Genomic DNA, 22477 nt, shown 5'->3' on the forward strand with positions numbered 1-22477 from the left:
TTCTTTTGGCATTTCATTTATTTTATAAAAAGGGAATGCAATGAACAATACGCTTATGTACCTCTATTAGTGTTTAAGATTGTACCGATTTATCACAGGCAGCGTGCTATTGAACAAACAAGACTATTGCACACAAGACATTCCATATAATAACACATTTCATACATACTATACATAGATACATACATACATACTTACAAACATACATGAATATTCATATAAATGACATTAAAAAAAATCATACAAAGTTAGGCAACACAATGAAGTGATAGGTACATAGAATAAAACACATCTCCATCTGGAAAACCTTGGGGTAAAGCAGATATCAAAGCTGCCAAAGTGCTTTGCACCATTTCTACTTGACTGACTGATGTGAAGAAAAAAACTTGCATGTAAATATAGTGAAATATAGTGAACCCAAGTGTGTGTGCGTGTGTGTGTGTGTGTGTGTGTGTGTGTGTGTGTGTGTGTGTGTGTGTGTGTGTGTGTGTGTGTGTGTGTGTGTGTGTGTGTGTGTGTGTGTGTGTGCGCGTGCGTGCGTGCGTGCGTGCAGGAAGAAGGTTAGTCTAACCCAGAACATCAGAACATCTAACCCAGAACATCAGAACATCTAACCCAGAACATCAGAACATCTAACCCAGAACAACAGGAACCGGACAATGAAAAACAGGACTTCCTATGGATGAAGGAAGCTGTGTGTTGTAGATCTTCAGAGAACGAGGATGAAGCTGACCTCCCATGAGTTGACCCGCCACCCCCCTCCCTTGCTCCTTTGAAACCAGAGACCTCCCCCCTTATTTGTAGGGGAAGTGAGGGGTTTTCAGAAAGATGAGCCGTGTTTACTCTGAACAGATCCCACGTCTTAACAGGTTTTCAAAAAGGCATACTGGTATTGTAAAAAATCAAACCAGGGTGCTCACAATAGACTTTTCTTTACATTTGTGGTGCTTTTCTTCACAGTGAGAGTGAGAACCCCTGTTCATCCCACTCTCTGCATGTCAACGGCAACTTAATGCTGCACAATGATGATAAATAATACTGTCAACAGTGGAGCTCTTGCCCCAAACACTTCATATTTAACATTCAGCCTTGTTTCCCCATGAGGAAGACGCAACCAGCGAACACGCTGTCGCTATGCTGCTACAACACAGTCGTCCCGTTAAGTCCGGACAATTGGACAACTGTCATCGAGTGAAATTTATCAGTGCCGAGTCACTTCAGGAAATGTGCCTTCTGATTGAGCCTTCCTCTCAGGAAACTGTTAACATACAAAAGACAACAGTAAAAGCAAGGGGGACAATAAGGAAATAGAGTGAGTGAGGGTGTTGTTAATCATGAGGCTGTGGCTGGAATATACCATATACATCAGCGCTTACAAATGAGTTAAATTACATTTCATGCAATATATGTAAGCAAAATACTTTAGTTTGTTGCAGTTAATCAAAGGGTTCTATGCAAGGTTACAAGGGGCATACACAGCCCTGGATTGTGGGGGTTTTCTTTGTATTTTTCTTGTCTGGAGTGCATTGTTGAGTGGGGCAGTTCATTGCCCCCTATCAGCAATGAATAGGCATGCCTGATGTATACTGTACATACATGTACTGTATTTGTGGGTTAGCCTGGCAGAGGGTAACAGCCATTAAAAAGAAAATCACTTATTGCCTACAAGTCTACAAAGTGCAATTCTGCAAGCTTTGCATTAACGCAGACCTTGAAAAGGTTCATAAGAAGTCGCCATAACTGTGATGTTATGCATTTGATATTTGTTAATTGGCTATTTGGTTGGTCAACATACATCTTAAAACAAAATCTGTCGCGCAAATACATCAAAATGTTTAACAAGTCAATGTTAAGATGACATTTGTACTTGGTGAGAGTACCCAACAAAAGGCCATTTTCACATTTCTGAAACATCTCACCTTCAATCGTGAGTTCATTTAAACGATTCCCTCTAGAATGATTGCGCTCTCACATGCTTGCAAGGGTGGATCCACTGAATGTTGATTGTGATTTCACACATTTTTGATTGCATGTGTACACTGTAGTGTTGTGTTTTAAAACAAGGCTATGTTCCAGCCAGGGCTGAATGCATGTTAACACATCACATCCGGTTTCTTAGCCACATGTCTCGTTCTATTACACACACTTGCACGCACATTCTTCTTTCTCTCACTCAGGCTCTCCCTCATGCACACGCACACATAACACGTCCACATGTGCGTGTTTCCACCTCATTAGACGCAGGTGGTGCAGTTTTGCATGATGGGCGTATGGTGTTCATGTTTGTTGGTGCAGTGATCTAGAGAGCTGGAGCTTTTTAAAGGGACCAGACACCGGTCAGCCGAGCGTCCGCACTTAAATATACCCCAGCAGCACAGCACACGCAGAAACTCTTTCCTCATGTCCTTGCTGCGCAGTGTGTAGATCACTGGGTTTAGCGCTGAGTTCAGGGTGGCGAAACCAAAGAATAAGTCAGCCTTATTGAGCCATTTGCAGTATTTCATCTTGCAGGATGAATCCACCAGGAGGAGGGTAAAAGCCGGCAGCCAGCACATGATGAAGACGCCTAGGACTATAGTGACAGTTTTCAAAAGGGAATAGGTGGGGTAGTTGGTCGCCTCCTGGAAGCTGGAGCGTACAATCAGGTAGATCCTCACATAGAGGATGACAATGGAGAGCAGTATGATGCTGAAGATGGTGACCACGAAAAGGATGTATTTCTTGGAGTAGAGAGGCAACACAGCAGAGCATTCATCGATGTTGTTGATGCAGTTCCAGCCAATGATTGGAAGCCCTCCCAGCAGGATGGACATGACCCAGCAGGCTCCTATTAGGAGGAACATGCGGCATGTTTTATTGGCACCATACACTTTGACCTTGGTGATGGCGATATAGCGTTCAATGGCGATCGCCAGCAAGCTGAAGACTGAGGCCGCCAGTGCGATGAACGCTGTGCCCTCCCGTATGAACCACTGCACCGGCACCAGCTCAAATGTCCTCTGCCCCGACAGGAAAATGTTGGCTATGTAGGCGGAGCCTGCCAACAGGTCAGAGAAGGCCAGGTTGCCGATGAAGAAGAACATTGCCGAATGGAACTTCTTGTTGCGAAAGACCGCAATGAGGACCAGCAAGTTCTCCAGGATGATGAAGCTGCAGAGGACCACAATGACGATGTTGGGGGTGCTGAGCCCTTTCCGATCCTTGCGATCATCCAGTTGCTGGCTGGTCATGTCCTTGGTAATTTCATAGTAGTGCCGTATCAGAGTCGTATTGTAGTACTGGGAGTACTTGCTCTTCATGTTGACAGGGTGGCAGAGCACAGTGGCTTTACGGCAAAGAGTCATTCACACAGCAGCGCAGCAGAGCATGTCTGGGCTTATGATCACTCCCTCTCAGCGGGGAGACGGAGTGAGGGTGCAGGCTGGGAGGGAGACTGCCTGTCCCACAGTCACGTCTAAGGGGCCCCGTGCAGGTCACCTGCAATGACAAACACAAAGAGAAAGAAATGTTGTGGTTAGCGACAGGAACACATGCACTGAAAGGGCTCGTCAGAGAGATTGTCATCCTCGAGCGCCAAAATCAATAGGGGGCCATCCTCTGAGATTCAGTAGTTTTCAAGATGCATTCAAACCAAAGACCTAAGTATAATAAAACATAGAGATGTTGTTTCCTTTATTTCAGATTTTTTTCATATCGCTATGACAATAAATATGTATTTGCATTCATTAGAAATTAGAGATCCTCAAATAGCAAAATGTTAATAAAAAAAAATGATAATGCATTAATATACGGATTTTCCATATAATTGCTTTTTTGTTTTGTTATTTTTGGGGGCTTTTCTGAGCCTTTATTTGACAGGCCAGCCGGATCCAGGAATCAAACCGGGGACTCGTATGCGTCCAAATCATTCGGCTTCACCCCCAAATAATCACTATACTATGTTGTAGTCAAATAGTGAAAATAGCCGATCTACAAGCTCACAACGTTTCATTTTGCGACGCGTTGTGAGCTTGTAGTTGGTTAGCCTTTTTGGGGCCAAATGTGTGTGTGTGTACTTTCGCCTATCATGACATGCCTAGAATAGGGATGCTAAGGATTAATTATGTGATTAGACTTTGGTATGTTTAACCCATTAAAACCTGAGGCCGGTTCTACAAAAGCCTTCTTTTCTTTTCCTGAAAAATATATGTTGCTATATCAGTGGTGCTCAAACCTTTTCATGTCAAGGACCCCCAAAATGATATGTATTTGGACACACACTCATACATAGCTAAAATCTAAAATGACACAGAAGCTTTCCCCGATTGAATGGGTTAACAGGAAGGTTCAGCTCTTTTAGAGATCGGTCCTACAGATCAGTAGTCGAAACACCTCTTACAACGACCAAAATGTCAGGCTAGTAATTTCTGAGAAAGCGACGCGGGAAACTGCAGGAAGCAGGTGATCATTTGTTTTTTAGTGTGTGACAGTTACAGTAGAGTGCCTTACTGGTGCTTATTGCTAAAATAAAATAATTGCTAAAGTAAAAAAAAAAGCTGAAAGGTTCAAAATAAAGATCTGCTATTTTCTGTTAAAAGCAAAGACTTCTTATCACAGAACAAGTGAATGCACTGTATTGTGCGGCCACATGTTCACAGAGTTGTGAATACACAGCGTTGTCTGTGTCCATTTGCAACCTCTCTATCCACACGCCCACACAGACAGACAGTTGCAGACTCAAGCTGTTTGAAAGAAATGGGATGGAAATTAAATCAGCAACGTAGTGACTCAACACAATGGCTTCTTGTGAGAGACATACAATCCAGTTTGGAGAAAAAACAGCCTGATCAAATATTTTCCTCTTTGAGATCATTAGAGATCACAATAGCGCATGCTCTGATGTGTTGAGTGGAAGCGCTCCCAGACAAGAGCTTGGTTTCAGACCAAAGGGTACATTCCACCCAACCCGTCCAAGCACTCGACTGTCAACACACGGTATTGTTTGTATGGAGCACACCATTCCACTCCGGTGAGCCACCTCTGTCTTCAGCATAGCTCATGGATCAGCCGGACCTCTCCATCATGAACCGTCAGTTCCGGCTCTTTCACAAAGCTAACAACAAAGCAAATAGATACCTGAGAGGAAGAGGCGGGAACCTTCCAGGTGTGTGGAGAGAAAAAAACGTCTCTGTTTTAAATCTACCTGCAATTATCATGCTTATCCAAATTAGAGGTTGATTTAAATGACTGTTACAATGCAGTCTTAACCTGTATGCAAAATACACTCAAAGCCTGTGGTTTCTAAAAGCTGATACCTAAGCAAAACACACACAGGTGAAAAACAACTTACAAAGGAATGGTACAGTTCAGTTATCTATAAACGAACCCCAAACCAGATCAGATGGACTGTTGCTACTGGGTTGAAGGCAAAGGGGCGCTTGCTTGAACAGAGGGATGTTGGAGCTTCTGGAAATCTAATTAGAGTTCGAGCTGATGTCTTAAACCTGTCACAGGTAATAAGATCCTTCTGGAGGTCAGCTCCAGTGGTAACTCAATACTGATGCCTTCACCCACTGCTGGCCTGGATAGCTACCCACTAAAACCTTTACTGGAAACTAGAAGCCCAGTTACTGCTCTGTTCTGTCGGACTGTAACCCTAAATCCCAGAGAGAGACTGGGTGAGAGACAGAGGATGACAGAGAGAGAGAGAGAGAGAGAGAGAGAGAGAGAGAGAGAGAGAGAGAGAGAGAGAGAGAGAGAGAGAGAGAGAGAGAGAGAGAGAGAGAGGAGAGAGGAGAGAGGAGAGAGAGAGATAGAGAGAGAGATTGTGTGTGTGTGTGTGTGTGTGTGTGTGTGTGTGTGTGTGTGTGTGTGTGTGTGTGTGTGTGTGTGTGTGTGTGTGTGTGTGTGTGTGTGTGTGTGTGTGTGTGTGTGTGTGTGTGTGTGAGAGAGAGGGAGAGAGACAGAGAAAGAGAGCGTCCATGTGGAAAGGCATCTGGACACAAAGGCAGGAATCTGAGACATTGCAGTGACGTACACACTCACATGCACACACTGAGTGCACAGATGCGCGCACGCACACCCACCCACACACATACAACTACGTATGCGTACATACACAGTTCAAAAAGTTCATTAAAAAGCATAGCACACATGTGCACAGATCTCTACAAACCCCAAATTGTGCATTCAGGAAAGACATCGACTGGTCCAGTCCAGCTGCACACAGACAGGTTCAACACACAGCTGCTCTCGGTTGCCAATAATAACCAGCACACTGTTTCCTCAAGCAGGAACAAAGAACAATAGTCTCCTTCAGTGTGGACTGTGGAGAGAGCGCTGCCCTTCAACCTCAAATCGGGACAGACCACACTTCCATTAGGCTACTGCAACACTGTAGCAGAGGAGCTGTCCGAACCAACGCATAGCATCTTGCAAGCAATGGTCAGCATCGATCATAAAAAGACACAAATGGGTTCTTGAGGCTGAGCACGTGTGCCCGGCGTACCAGCGTGATTAGATTAGCTTACATTACTGCTTACATTAACGATATCATGAGTCAGCCAGTCGAAAGCAGTCTTACTTCTTCTTTTTTTTTAACAGATAAGACAGATAAGATTCTTTCAATGTCTACTGTGTGTTTCCTGTTATCTTGTTTCACGTCCATCTCAGTTCCACTGATGTTTCTCACTTTTACTCTGACGGTTTTCTGTGTTTTGGCAAATTAGCGAGACGGCTCAAGGTCCCTCTGTCACCAAGGAGCCCGTGGCGTCTGTCACCGAGGGATTTGACAGCGTGCCAAACCTGACGGGCTGGTTCACCTGACGGGCTGTCTCGCCGCAGACCTGCCTGCTGTGTGTGCCATCCAGAGGTTTCCACGGAAAACTAGTTGACAGGAGAGTATAATTCTTGTTCCAAAGGCCCCCCCTCCCTCCTTCCCTCCCTCAAAGTTGTGCCCTGAATTTGACCTTCCCCGGATCACTGTCATGCTGTCACAGACAGTAGACATAACACAAAGCCACAAAAAATGTCTCATAAACCCCAAAACAATGGTATTGCACCAGTGTGAGATCATTTCTTTTAACAGTATAGTATCCAAAGAGAACAACATACTGTATTTTAAGAGAGGAATATGTTAAAATATTAGATTACACACAGATATTGCATTCCAGTGTGTTGCATCTAAAGGAAACAACAATTCTTTAATGTTTCTATCATGTGTAAAGTGCATGCAGTATGTGGCTGAAGCCATAACAGGGTTATAGGAAGTTGATACAGCCAATAAGCTGGCTGGCCTTCTCAACAAATCATTAACATGAGAGAGAGAGGCGGATGAGAAGAGGATAACAAAGAAAACTGAGCAAATAAGTAAAATAGACTGTAAGAAGACAGAGGAGGTCAAATGAGAACAGTGAAAGGAAGTTAGCATAATCAACATAGAGAAACGTACTGCATCATGCATGCGTTTACTGGAAATTTACCTATTTATTTGTATGACTTTTTTTGAGGGATGCATTCATGTTCAGACTTTGAGGCAAAGCATGAAATAAACCGTCAAAAATGCATTTTTGCTAAAGGTACTGATACTGTAAACTATATCATAAGGACTGACGTTTAGGAAAGCTGATCATTGCTTCCTTACAATCCTCAAAAGACTTCCTCTCTGTCATGTGACTGACGGCTACACAAAGGCTCCAGGTGATGTTTGGATTTCCCACACACCCACCTGAAAAGCCCCAATTAGCAGAGTGGCTTCTCACAAAACACCACGGCAACGGCACTCTATTACAACACCTGCTACCTGTCACACCACTTTCTCCTGAGGAAAGCACTTAAAACCTGGACGAGGTGCCTAGAAGCCGTGACACAAGGATACTCACTTCTACACAAACGTCGCCCCCCACCAACACACACACACACACACCCAATCCCACACCAACATTTTGGCTTAGATAAGCAGCATGGTGATTAACCTTGTCTAAAGGACCGTTTACATTCGTAGCTTATCTTGTTTGCTTTGTAATGTGTTTACTGTTTGCTTTACCTGGACGTATCTGTATGTTTACAGTTGAGTGTATGTGTGGGTGTTCACTGGGCTAAGGAACTTCCTTCTTTTCAACTGTCCTTCACACTCTCTGCACAACAGCTGGTGCGTTGGCAACACCAGGACACAAACAGGCCAGATGCATTACCAAAGTGTGTGGGATCTGAGAATATTTGACCAGAAACGCTGTCCAACAGAAAAGTAATCTTTGTGCTTGCTATGATATGTTCTAGTCTTGACGTGCTTAGCCTTTATCTGTTTACTGATTCCCTCTCATCTACGTAAGCATATAGACCTTGAATGAGCTCTCTTGTTGTGATCCATGGTTACGGCATACTGCATGCCCAATGATAAGAGATGCAACTGTTGAAGGACAACTAATCTACATTGTAGACCATCATGTTTTATTGTGGTGTACTTATTCTTATCATTACTATTCCTTTCGATTCTTTTCTATATCTGTTTCAACTCATATCTTCTGGTCACATAATGTGAACCATACAATTCTTAATATATACTTAATCATCTTCAGAACATGTCATGTGATACTGCCTGGTGTCATCTTGTTCTCTGAGCTTGCCCCTCAACTGAATCATCACTCAACACCATTAATTAGAGGAAGACTCTTAGGACAACATCAAGGGCCTCCTAGATTCACAATAGAGGACACCATTGTTTCCTCTGGAGTGGACCCTTCACTGTGTTTAAAGCATGGATATACTGTATGACCTGCTGTGATTTTCCTGTTCTCTTCAGTTTTGTCCCCCTAATGGCAGTCTGAGTGGGTGTGTAATTGCGCTCTGAAAGTGCTCTGCTACGCCTCTCATTTTAATTATGCCGTACTGCCACTCCCTCCCCTCTGCTCCCTATCCAGCATAACCCCTCCCCTGAGGCAGGGCTGGGTAATAACTGGATATTTTGTTGATATTGTGATATGAGACATCTGGTATTTTGGATATTGTACTATTGTGACATGGCATAAGTGTTGTCTTTTATTGGTTTTAATGAGATACATGTAAGTCCTATTTTATACTTTTAAAAATGTTCAAAAATAATAAAATGTTGTGACTGTTCTAGCTGTTCTATTATTATTTGCCTTTACCCACTTGGATATTACATAGGCATTACTGATGATTATTTATCAAAGATCTCATTGTGTAAATAATTGTATCAAAGCAAGCAAAATCCCCACAATAATATCTATATATTGCGGTATTTGGTAAAAAAATATTGTGCTGTTTGATTTTGTTCATATCGCACACTCGCCCAGCCCTACCCTGAGGTAAACAATCTTCAACCGTGACTCCCCTAGTCTCGCATAGCCAGACTTTCAGAGAGCTAGGTGGAGCAGGCGGAGCTACGAAACGTCTGGCTATGCGAGACTAGGACACCCTTGGCGCTGCTGACACGCATGGTGTGAGATGGCAAGAGCAGAACTGAGGGAGGAAGAGGAGCAATGAGGTGAAGCTGAGATAGGTGGAGAGCAAGCCCCTTACTCCAAATGGTCCGCTAAATCATGACGACAGCAGCATCGATCAAATCACATGGCAAAATGTCAAAGTGTGTCTTGGTAGACCATGGGTAATGGTCTGTCTAATCACTTACCTACATGCTATTAATACAGTGCCCAGGAAGCAGTTAGGGGTTAAACTGTCTTGCTCAGGGACACTTCGACACCTAGAATGGGCGAGCCGAGGGTCGAACCTTCCAATTCCCAGACGGCCTCTGTGCCCGCTCAGCTGTGGCGGCCCCCGGACAGAGAGCTGTGCGGTGTGAACACTGGAGCATTTGTAGTCATTTATACATAAATGACAGCCTGTAAGCATCCTCTATCCACCTGTGTCAGGATGTGTAACTGTGTCAGGACGCATGAGAGCCATAAAGTCACACAGGGTTCACTACCACAGGTTCTTTCACACTGCTGCTATACCAGTTACCAGATCAAGAACAAAGACATCTAGGCTACAACAACCACAAACATTCTCCGCATTGTTATGTCTCACAAGTGACAAACTGGCTTGGTTGTCTGTACGCTCCCAACTTGATTCATCAAATAGATCCTTCATTTCTATGACACAAGTGAGTCATCTTGTGCATCAGGTGGTTGAAGAAGGCCTTTTACACTAGCCCTAACCCTGCAGCCAAACTGCATGCGTACACAGCAAAAAGTATGAGAATCTGCTGGATAGAAAAACACAGGCACAGGCTGTCTGCTGATGCCGTATTGCCGTCGTATGTCATAATGTGCATGTGGCTGCGTGTTTTTCTGCCTTAGGATCCAGGGCTCCATCCATCTGTTGTAACACCAGCATGGGAACTCCGTTGATTACCCACAGTCACTTCCCAGAGGCAGAAAATCTATGTTAAGAAAACTGATGAGAATGTACACACATTGACTATGTCAATCACATGCCAAATCTTTATTTCTGAGAATCATGAACAGCCTCTTTCACGGGGGTGGTGGTGGTAAATGAGCACACGGAGGGTTGTTATGAGGTCCTCAGTCATGAGATCGCTAGTGCTTTATCTGGGAGAAGAGGAAAAGGCATTGAGAAGAGGGCAGCCCTTCTGCACCGCTATCTCTGTTACGCGCCTCAGTGCCGACAGACTGATAGACCTCGCCAGCCAAACAAGGAAAGCCTGATTTATACTTCGCTGCTCACCCGTGTCTCTTTCAGAAAATAGCTACCGTAATCTACAAACTATTGGAGATCTACTATTTGGAGATCTGCTATTTCCGTAGCACGAAAACAGCAATCACAGCAGCTTTGTCTGCAACCACATAAACAAAAATAAATCTGTTCTTGAATGATGATCATACTTCTTTACTGACTACGTCAGTAAATAAGTATTTACCAGGCAGAGGGAATACAAACATAATCACTCCCAGACAGTCCCTTATCTCTGCACTCTCCAATTGACTGGATGTTCACTTCACAGCTCTTTAGCGCTGCTTTTCTAAACAAGGGAAATGGCAGTATGTGAAGTGAAGGAGAGGGCTGACGCATGCTGGCAGTGATTTGACTCTTGACATACTGTTGCACGGCGCTCACTGTGCTCAGGGGAGCGGTGCGTGGGCTGAGGATGGAGGAGTTGAAGCGAAAGCGAGAAGAAAAGTACAGTAGAAGCTCTGTTATGTCGAAAACACAAAAAAAGCTAACACACAGTGAAATCCTCAGCGCTAATTCAGGCCTAACTTGAGTGTGTGGACCTTATCGGTCCACTTTGGTCCATTTCTTTTACACTCTTTTACACTCTCTGAGTTTTTAAATTAAAAAGACATGGAGGGGAATCAAGGGTAAGTGCAGAGAGAGGAGAGAGAGGGAGAGCGTGAAGGGTGTTGGTTGTTTCTGTGTCGCTCTGTGACTCGTACCATCGAGAGGCAGCACAGGCTGGAGATATGAGATGGAGGCCTGCGATATCTCACAGTGTGGACCTTTTAAGAGAATTCCACTGGGGGGGGGGGGGGCAGCACATTTAAAAGAGAGAGAGAGAGACAGGGGAGAGAGAGAGAGAGAGAGAGAGAGAGAGAGAGAGAGAGAGTGAAGAAAGAAAGAAAGTTAAATTAAAAAAACTCGGCTGAAAAATGTCTTTCCTGCTCTGTGTAAACTTGCCAAGCCGTGTCCCAGACATACTGAGACATACTTTTTACTTGCTTTTTAGAAATGAAAATAAAAAAGGAGAAGCTCTGGTTGCATTTTCACTCATGTGTTCCTTAATAGTATCACAGGAAAACAAGTTCCTTTTTAAGCAGTCACTTTACTCTCCAGTGAGTCTGTGGCTTCCTTTTTCTATTTTTCTATTTATATTTGTTGATGATATTGCATTTTGATGTTATTTTTATGCTATGTTGATTAATTGAATACATAGGAGCACAATGGAAACAAGTCCCCACGACTTTTTTGTGTTATCCTTTTAGTCCAAATGTCTGACTGTACCCTGTGCTGTTTATATTTCTGCCTAATTAAGCATTCAATCAATCATTCCATTTACTAATGTAAATATGGTTACTGAGTGAGTAACCATATTTTTAGCCGCAGCATCTTCCTGGCTCTTTGTCCGTTTTTATGGTAATTTCACCATGATGCGTGGAGCATCATTAAAAGCTTGTGTAAGCTGCTGGATATTTAGGGGAGTGGGTGTCCCCAATACGCAGGGTTTAATAATCATATAATTAGGGATTACCCTTTCACTCGTCAGACGGTGACAGTTTGAGCACAGCCTCCTCTGGGGGCCTGTCGACACAGTTCAGTCAGAAAGGCAAAGATCTTTCATTTTCGTTGTGTTGTTCTCGCTCTTTATCTCTGTCTCTCTCTTCGGGGATCATCAATGTTCTCCGACTTCCAGTCAGTCCGTCTGTGTGACTTTGCTGTGCTTTATTTATGGCAGCTGTTTATGTGCTGTGAAGCTGTTAGAGGGAAAGTGAGAGGAGCTGTGGACAAAGGACTGTATAAAGGCGGAAATCATAGAGCCTCAGGAGAAGTAACCCATGACCAGCAGGCATTAGCCCACCCCGCCGACACAATTTTCCCCACGGGGGGTGAGGGTGGGGGGGGGGGGGGGTGGGACTACTCTCAGTTGGGGGCGTCCTGGAGGTAATTAATGTAATATATTCAAGTAACCTCAAACTGTTCCTGTCAATGGCGGTTGCTGGGGAAATCCAAACATTCACATTCTCATTTTTCATATTCCTATTCTGCATACCGTACGACGTACGTACATTCTCACCCTGCTTCTCGAGTCACATCTTCCTTTCTCAAGCAACCCCTTCTCCCCATACAGTATTTTAATCATCACTACTCAGATCAAAAGACGTGGCCACAAAGAGGTGATTAAAAACACATCAGGGAGGATTTATTTAGAACACATCTGAGGCCGTCGTGCTCTTATAATGCCCTATTAAAGTCTTCATTATGGCATATTCTGTAGGAACAGATCTATTCTGGATTAAAGAATCTCTGCAGCAACGAAACACTCTATGGTTAGGGCCATTGCCTCTTATTCGTTTACTATGGTTACAATACTAAACTAGGACAGAGGAACAGGACAGAGGAACTGTCTCTAAGCATGGTTAGAGCCATGGTTTAGACTTTCTCTGGTGGGTGGTGGTGGTATAGAGCCATGGTTTCTATGGTTTCCGGGCAAAAACAATAAGTGTAGTAATAGGCGGTACAATCTTAAATGACTAAACTTGGATGAATATGTGCTGGATTTACCTACAGTATAGCCTCTGCAGTAGGCTATATTGGAAGAGAGATGGATTATATAGTTTTCTAACACTAATAGAAACTATTCTAACTTAATTGTCTCCGCCGAAGGTGGAGAATATGTTTTCGCTTTGTGTGAGCAAACATTGTTAGCCAAGCTAACATTGGGCAAGCTCCACGTGACACGTGTCAATTTGTTGACACCAATGCCTCTGATTGGCTAGAGGGACGCGTGACGAAATAAAATTCTATAAATAGGTGTGTCACTTCAAAAAGCCTCTACTTTTTGAAGTGAGGTAAAACAGGATCAATCAGACTTGATTGGAACAGTACCTTCAGTAAGTCCAAGTCACCCGTCTGTGCGTGTGTGTTTCCCTCTGAGAACACCTAACATTGGTCAAGCAAAGGCGCAGAAGGCCAAAGCTAAGAAAGCATACTCATCTACAATTGTAACGTAGAAGAGGACTAGAGTTGAAATGATCCCACAACAAAGCCGAACTCTTAATACGTGTCAATATGTTGACATCAATGTCTCTGATTGGCTAGAGGGACGCATGACGAAATACAATCCTATAATAAAAAGGTGTGTCACTTCAAAAAGCCGTTTACGTTTTTGAAGCGAGGTAAGACAGGATCAATCAGTCTTGATTGGAACAGTATCTTCTAGTCCAAATCACCCGTCCGTGCGTGTGTGTGTCCCTTTGAGAACACCTGACATTGGTCAAGCAAAGGCGCAGAAGGCCAAAGCTAAGAAAGCATACTCATCTACAACAGTAACACAGAAGAGGACTAGAGTTGAATTGATCCCACAACAAGACCGAAATCTTAATACGTATTAATATGTTGACACCAATGCCTTTGATTGGCTAGAGGAATGCATGACGAAATACAATTCTATAAATAGGTGTGTCACTTCAAAAAACCGTTTACGTTTTTGAAGCGAGGTAAGACAGGATCAATCAGTCTTGATTGGAACAGTATCTTCTAGTCCAAATCACCCGTCCGTGCGTGTGTGTGTCCCTCTGAGAACACCTAACATTGGTCAAGCAAAGGTGCAGAAGGCCAAAGCTAAGAAAGCATACTCATCTACAACAGTAACTAAAATATATATCTTTTACTCTACTGTATCTCATTAGTTATTGCTATGATAATATAATTGCTATAGTCTGCTGGCGGAGACTTGTGCTCCGAGGAGCACATTTTCTAGTTAACTATACATCTGAGAGCTAGTACTGTGTGTGTGTGTGTGTGTGTGTGTGTGTGTGTGTGTGTGTGTGTGTGTGTGTGTGTGTGTGTGTGTGTGTGTGTGTGTGTGTGTGTGTGTGTGTGTGTGTGTGTGTGTGTGTGTGTGGGGGTGTGTGTGTGTGTGTGTGTGTGTGTGTGTGTGTGTGTGTGTGTGTGTAGATCTTAAGCCATACTTTCATCATGGCCTCTCAGTGTGGGCAGTTTGACAAAATCACAAAGCGCTAAGAGCTAAGTCAGAGAACAGCATAGTGTGAATGAAATCCCTCCTGACATCTGCTCTGTAGTAGCAGAAATCTCCCCCCAGATTGTGCGTGTCTGTACCACAGACCAAAAGGCTGGAACTATTTTGAGGTCTGCTTGTGTTCAGGTATACGCTCGTTTTACCTACTAAAATTAGATATCGTTCCACGTGAGCCAAGAAGACTGAGTGTTGGCTCATGTGCATCAGCAAAGGGACAACTCTCTGCCTTGCTGGATTACAGCTGGTAGGTAGGGCTGGACCACAACCACCCAGACTAGAACTAGTAGGGAGTGGACCATTATCATGCTGAGTGAGAGGACTGAGGAGTTTCAGGTTTCGGCTGACCTGCAGTGCTAGCTTCACACCTTCCCATGTCCTATACATACGATACAATGAGGTATCCCCCTAATGAAAGCCTTTCAATCCTTATTCACTTCTCCTTTGTCCTGGCTCCCTGCTCCTATTCTGCACCGTCTCTAGAACTTGAACTCCACCCCTTCTCATGTTCTGTTGCCTGGTTAAAGATATCGTGAGGGTGTCGTGAGAGAGCACAGCGTACGTATGAGTGAGTGTGTGGTTGTTGCACCACAGTGTCAGTGAATGTAAGACATCACCGTGTGTACAGTCATGTATGTATAGTGTGTGTATGTCTATGCGAGTGCATTTGTGGATTAAGGAAACAGAGTCTAGACCAGACAGTGAGACCAGACAGTGAGAGCAGACAGATAGACAGTCCAATTTTTTGCATTTGTGGTTTAATGAACCAGAGTCTAGACCAACAGACAGACAGACATACACACTGTCTGTCTAGACCAACAGACAGACAGAAAGACAGACACACTGTCTGTCTGTCTGTCTGCTGGTCTAGACTCTGGTTCATTAAACCACAAATGCAAAAAAAACGTCAAGAGGTAGCCTAGGCGTAAGGACACAGAAAAGGGCTGCACAAGTTCACAACAAAAACTCATAACAATGGAACACACACAGGAGCGCAATGCCAACCTGATTGCCTCTACACACTGATAAGATGCTAAAGATAAATTCATAGAGGTTCCTCCATCTGCCGCTGTTGTACAATAAAAAATAAAAAGAATTCCAGACTTCTCGAGAAAACACAGGCCCATCTAACGGAAATCTGTTGTTGGAGAAAAACATGGTTGCCTAGAGAAGAAACATTGTTGTGTCCACATTCACAGCAGTTGTTCCCTTGAGTTTTGGACACATTTCGGCTGCATTACCAAAATGTATCTTGTGAAAAAGAACTGTGATTTCACCATCCACAGACGTCTCTGATACACGGACGTTTTACCACCAGACTCCAGAGTGTAAAGTATCCACAATAAAATAATCTGCACTTTCTGTTGAGGCGCCACATATAAAGACTGTGCTACCTCAGGAGGATGTAGAGTTATGGGGTAGTGTGGCTGTTTTACTTCTTGAAACAGCACTTGAGCTGAGATTCTTTTGACGACAGTTCTACGGTAATTAATTTAAGTTCCTCTGTCAAGGGATATTTTCTGATCCAACAACCAGACAGATCTTAAAATACTCCATCTTACTACGAGGCAACTGCTACTTGACATTAAGCAAGGCAGAGCCGGTCTCTAAATGGACATGTTTGAGCAGTTGTCACATTTACTTCACACAAACAGCATCCACGTGCATTTTATCTTGTCTGTTTCAGCGAAGTTGTCTGAACTGCATTGTGAACCCAGCGTTGTATTCAAGCTGGACATTCCATCATGTTTTTAGACAACTCAAATGGAGGTCAACAGATCAAACAAAACAGGATACACAATCAAATCCAGAGTGTTCATATCATTCTGACAGTATAAAGTAACCCGTATGGGTGCAAATGTATACTGTCAGATGTATATTAACACTTAGGATTTTGATCCATCTATCTTTTCAAGCCTGTCTGCCATTAGATAATCTGAAATGGTTTGCTGAGAGGACAGGCAGACTCCCGAGTCTTAAATTCCAAGCTATATAAGCTGCTTCGACACGCCCCTCAGACACGATCTAAGCCCCACTGACTGGATGGGGCAAGACAAAATCCAAGAAGACTGCTGCATCTGGCTTCTCTTTCTCCCTGATTCTGCAGTCAAGGAGGAGGGGTGGGGGGGCGTTGAAGTAATGCTGGTGAGCTTTCCAGCTGCACAAACAAAGCCAGAGAGTATAACAATGGCTGCCAGGAGGACAGAGAAGAAGGAGGCCACAGCATCTCCACATGTGTACCTGTTCCAAGATCAGTGCAGAGAGAGTACTCAGGATTGACCAGACGTCGGGAAACCACGACACGACCGCACTGATTAAGCACGCCGCTGTAGCAGACAGCAGGGAGCTTGTTCCGCTCCCGTCCATAAATCACGCTGAGCAGCAACCTATGCAGAGTGCGCAAAGTGTTGCTTTGCTGCGCCCGTCCCAAAAGCCACAGCACAAACCCATAAAAACCTCATGTTAAATTCCCATGTCATTGTTTCTGAAAGATCTGTAGCGTTCATGTCTGTGGGCATGGATACGTGATGAAAAATGCCACTTTGGGGTTCAAAAACCTCATTCGGCAGGACTAAACTCAACTCAACTAACAGCATAGTAGATTTAAGTGTGGCCCATGTTCAAAATATAATAAGCAGAGTGGCATTTATCGGCACAAGACCATGCGAACGCGCACCCCCTTCTCTCTCCACAAAGCATCAGGAAATCCTGGCATGCTGCTACAAGCATTAGTTTCTGGCCATGGGGGGTCTTAATAGTTTGTCTTAAGTCACAGGAGAAGGGAAGGCATGTAACAGGAGCTTTTAAAGCGGATGGATTTTTTCCCCTCTTTTCACGATAGATGGAAATGTTTCACACAGTAAAATGGAGAGTGGAGATTTAACTCTGGGGGTTAAACACTTACAGGTCTGTTCTTGCACTCTCAGCGTTAAATAGATGGATAAGAACCTAAATAGATAGAACCTTTTCTACATAAGCTGGAAATAAGCCGCCAAATATCAACTTATGCACACGGTTGCAAAGTAATCTGAAAATCTGCGATGACAGCCTCGTCTTGCACGCTAGAGATTAACACACAAACAGTGTATCCACAGAGTACAAACTCAAGATTTTCACTCTACTTCTCTCTCTCCTCCTTTCTCTGTACATCTGTGGTGCCTGTGCGTCTGTGTATTTCCGTATACATCCGTATACATGCTAACAAAGAGAAGTGACGACTTACAACAGTCTAGCCGTGGTTGTGTTTACGGACAGGGGATGGCGGGAAGATAGAGAAGTAGGCCATATTTATTTCTCCCATCAGAGAGTCACTGCCAGTTCTTGGCTGTGATTCTGAGAAGCTGCATGCTGTCGGCTGTGCTGTATGTTGCGACTTGCACTTCCAGCAGCTTGCGAACAGAAGGCGTTTATTTTGCTCCAGCTGCCACACCCAAGAAAGTTTTTTTTTTTTGTTCAGGCAAAAGGGGAAACACCAGTTAGAACTCAAGAGCTTGTGAAGCCCACATGGCCGTGGCACCACAAAGCACTATTAATATCACAGAGCAAAGCCCCAGCAGCACTTTCTAAACACATTTCTTACATTGATCTCTGTGATCTGCCGGGGGTTTTAGCTATTCTTTCCCGAATCCTATATGTATTGACCTATTAACTCTGACTGGTTTCATTTAACCAGGTGAAAGTCGTGCCGCCTTGGGCAGGGAACCTTGTGTTCCCTTCTCTGATCTTTCCTTGTTTCGTACCCCTCTGATATGGCCAAACTAAAGTGGTTGTGTGTAGACAACAAAAGAGATGTTGCTGTCCCTGAGGAAAAAAACCTCTCACTGCTTCCTATTAGGGCCTCTCCCAGGCCTACACTGAAACCCGAGCATCCTTCAGGGATCACCACACCCCACCCCACCCCACCCCACCGACGCATCCCTCCCCCCTACCCCCACGTGACCTGGTCCTGAAAAAAAATCCCTCACTTCCAGTTCCCACCGCTGAATTAGCACGCATTTATTTTTCCATCCAGTTCACTTATACATCTATTTATTTATCCATCCCATCTATTTGTCTTCATCCCTTGTGCGCCCCTTTGCACACAAGGGATGCAGAGAAGAAGTGTCAGGTTACAGCAGTTGCCGCTGGGCCACATCTGGGTGATATGGAGGAGGAGTGGGCTACTGAACACTGAGCGCTGGGTGGGTGGGCACCGGAGAGCTGTGCGGGCAACTCCTATAAGTGTGATGTCATGGTCTGCTGGCGTGAGTCCTTCTCCCTGCGCTCTGACATAATGGATTTTAAAGTCCCTCTATATGGTCTGGTAAGTCCAAGAGCATGTGTGTGCCAGAGACCTGTGAGTCCCTGATTCTGCCCGGAGCCGTGGAGCGTCTGAGCTGACGCGCCGTTGACACAGCAACACTCCAGGTCGCTCTCCTCTGAGCCAAGGATGGAGTGTGCTAACACTGTGAGAAGAAGCCTGGCAGCGGTCAGCGGTGGTGGCGCGGTGGGCTTTTGTTCTGGTGTAATCAGCCATGAGGTCACATGGCCCCAGTGCAGACGGCAGGCCGGCCATATCACGTTATGTGTGCAGCCAGCACACAGCAGCCGGTCAGCACATACATACACACACACACACATACACACGCAAACACCCACACACACGCAAACAAACCCACACACACGCAAACACCCACACACACGCAAACACCCACACACACACACACATAGCACCTGAACCTGTAGCCAGGCACCCACACGTCCCCAAACAAGTTGCGACCCTCTCTCTCAACATCCCCACCATTAAACCTCCTGACAGGGCCTCTTTCAACACATGACACAATATCACCTACCGTTGTGGGCCACACTTCCTCCACACAAACCACCTTCAACTATGTTAGCACAAAGACATCTTTGCTAATGTTTATCTAGTGGATGTCGCGGCTTCAAGTCAATGCCTTTGAGGAATCTGTTTCCACAACATGCTATCACCAGCAATGCAAAAGAGTTGTGTCATCATCATGAGCTTTTATCATTTAAGAGAACCCATTAATAAGCACCACACCGTGGAGACAGAGTGGTACCCACCACAGAAGAGAGGATGATGGATTGAGGGGTTTTATCTGGGTAATAAACATTGGTTCCTCAACCTTATCATCTTATCTCACTGTGATTTCAGTAGACTCTTCCAGTGAGGCGCTTTGTGGCTGGACTACTGACACCTCAATTATCCCTCCTGGCAGTGTTTTTTTGGCATAATTATATATACAATCGACCACAAGATACCATGTGCTCTTGTGTCAGCATGGAATAAGCATTATAAGGTGCCCTAACCCCCTCATTCATCTTAAGAAATCAGGATAATGTACCATACATGTACTTTTACTGATGTTTTCTGAATACTTGATAGATTTAACAGGACGTTTATCGGCATGATTATATAGGTGGTCCATTCGTGGGCTTGTCATTACTTCACCCTCTAAAATGCACAGGATTTTGCAATCAAAGAATATTCAAACTAAGTTGTAGTACATTTCTTTGTACTACAACTTTCTCTTGATTCTTTTCTAAAATTGCTTGCAATTTTAGATGTCTGCGGCCTGGCTCTGGGGAGGGTAACTCCAAACCAAGAGATTAACTGCAGTAGATGGGATAATGGGAGCTTTTGTCTTATTAATACATCCTTTCAGCACAATGCCTCCTTTGGAGTGACGGATGAACAAGTCCCAAAAACCTCGGAGGGGGCAACACAGCAGGCACTGCATGGGCCACCAGAAGCGGTGGACCCCCCTACGAGGACTCCGCTGGGGCGCATACCCGCTATAGAGAGCTAATATCCTCCATCATACAGCAGTGGTGTAAAAATAACTAACTAAGTACATTTACTCGAGTAGGCTACTGTACTTACAGTGATGATTACTTTTTAGATTTTTACAAAACATGCATTACCCACTTCAGCCCTTTACATTCAGGCCATTTGAAAATAGCCAATCTACAAGCTCACAATGCGTTGTGATGCAACACATTGTGAGCTTACATGTAGATCTGCTATTTTCAAAATATTTTTATGCATTTTATACATTTGAAAACTTGTGAAATGGGACCTTCTGCATAATGAGTACTTTCTACTTTTGGCACTTTAAGTACATTTTGATACCAATACTTTTGTACTTTTACTCAAGTAAATTATCCGGACTTTTACTTGTAACAGAGTATTACTTTCAGAGTATTGATACTTTTAGTTAAGTAAGAAATGTGAGTACTTTTTCCACCACTGTCATACAGTACTTTCCCATGATGCAGCTGTAGCCTACTCCATGGACCCCTCAGCCAAATGACACGGACGCGTGTTAATATTTAAACACAATGTAATTCATTAATACAAGACACAGAGTTCCACAAACACAGCTGTCACACGGCGAGTCCTAAAACCAGGTTAGCTGCTGGTCACACACACACACACACACACACACACACACACACACACACACACACACACACACACACACACACACACACACACACACACACACACACACAATGTGTCACCAAATGACACGGTGTGGGTATCGTGTGTAGCAATGTAATGTCGGTGTATCTATTTTGAGATTACATGGCATTAAGGCTATGATAGATCTAACTGGAATGTAGGCTATTGATCACAACGCGTTGAGAAACTGATCTTTCATTGAATGAAGGAACACTTCTCCGGATGCAAAAAAGTATAGATTATACACAACGTAGGCTAGCAGAAATTGTGCTTTATATATATACTGAATATATTAAAAAATATATATGTTTTAATTACGCGACATACACCATATTAATCACCATTTTCGTTGCCTTCGTTGCAGTCGGACTTGCAGACGCATTAATACAGCAATATTTCTAATCTAAATGTTATTTCAGGCTAAACTTACCCCATGTGAGTGATCGTAGAAAAGAGCGTCTGTGTGAGGTTTGTCCTTAAATGTTCTAACATGTGGTGACCCGGTTCCACGGCTCTGTGTTGTATAAACTCGCTCCTTCAATGAAAGACAAATAAAGCAATGATGACAGTCACAACTTTCCCAGAGGACTGGATGAGGATCCTGGTCTACTACGAGTCACTGGTAGATCCATACTGTACTGTGGGAGTCACCACAGAATGACCCGAATGCGACTCTTTCTTCTTGCAAAGAAAGACCCTATAATTGTCCCCAAGCGTTAAGAAGCATTAAAGACAATGACTGAAGACTTTTAAAGAACTTTCTCTTTTGTCTCTCTTCTTATTCCAAGCGTCCGTCTGTGATGTGATTGTCCGTCCGTTGCTGCTATTCTGAGAAGAACAACAGCTCCACGGGCTACGTACGGGTCCGGACGTCAGGGGAGCTATGGGCGCGCGCACATTACGCGGTCGCACACACACACACACACACGCACGCACGCACAGTCGCACGCACAGTTGCATGCACACATGCTGAGACACTCACACACCAGTGTTGTTGCCATGCCGGCTTATTATACGCGACTTTGGGCTTCTTTTTCTGTAAAGTTGCTTGTAAATATTGGTAGTTGTCACGCAGTTGCGGGCTGCGGTTTTTGGGGCTTGTTTTGAAAGTGTTATTGTATGTTATTAAATCAGTGGTTCTCAAACATTTTCATGTAAAAGGACCCCCAAATTAATATGTATTTGTCCCCCTAGCCTAACCCCCAACTGAAAGTGTTTTGTGCCAGGGACCCCCGTACCAAATTTGTGCTGTTTAGAATGTTTAAAAAATTATTCACATTTTTTAAACATTCTAA

The 22477-nt window shown here is 44.0% G+C and overlaps 1 protein-coding gene across 2 annotated transcripts; it reads right to left on the reverse strand.

The window, feature by feature from the left end:
* Positions 1-22048, reverse strand: s1pr2 (sphingosine-1-phosphate receptor 2). Of its 2 annotated transcripts, XR_013934253.1 has the most exons (3): positions 21613-22048; positions 1920-3477; positions 1-1258 (listed from the first exon to the last, which is right to left on the reverse strand). XR_013934253.1 is itself a non-coding variant. In XM_080446232.1 (2 exons), exon 2 carries the CDS (start codon positions 3342-3344, stop codon positions 2235-2237), a length of 1110 nt encoding a protein of 369 aa, XP_080302358.1. In that variant the 5' UTR covers positions 3345-3477; positions 21613-22048; the 3' UTR covers positions 1-2234. The 2 variants fall into 2 exon arrangements, 1 of the variants encoding a protein (XP_080302358.1); XM_080446232.1 differs by having other exon boundaries at positions 1-3477.
* Between the last annotated feature and the right edge of the window lie 429 nt (positions 22049-22477).

The sequence above is a fragment of the Gymnoscopelus braueri genome (genome assembly GCF_963280865.1).
Source record: "Gymnoscopelus braueri genome assembly, chromosome: 13".
Classification (NCBI taxonomy): Eukaryota; Metazoa; Chordata; class Actinopteri; order Myctophiformes; family Myctophidae; genus Gymnoscopelus; species Gymnoscopelus braueri.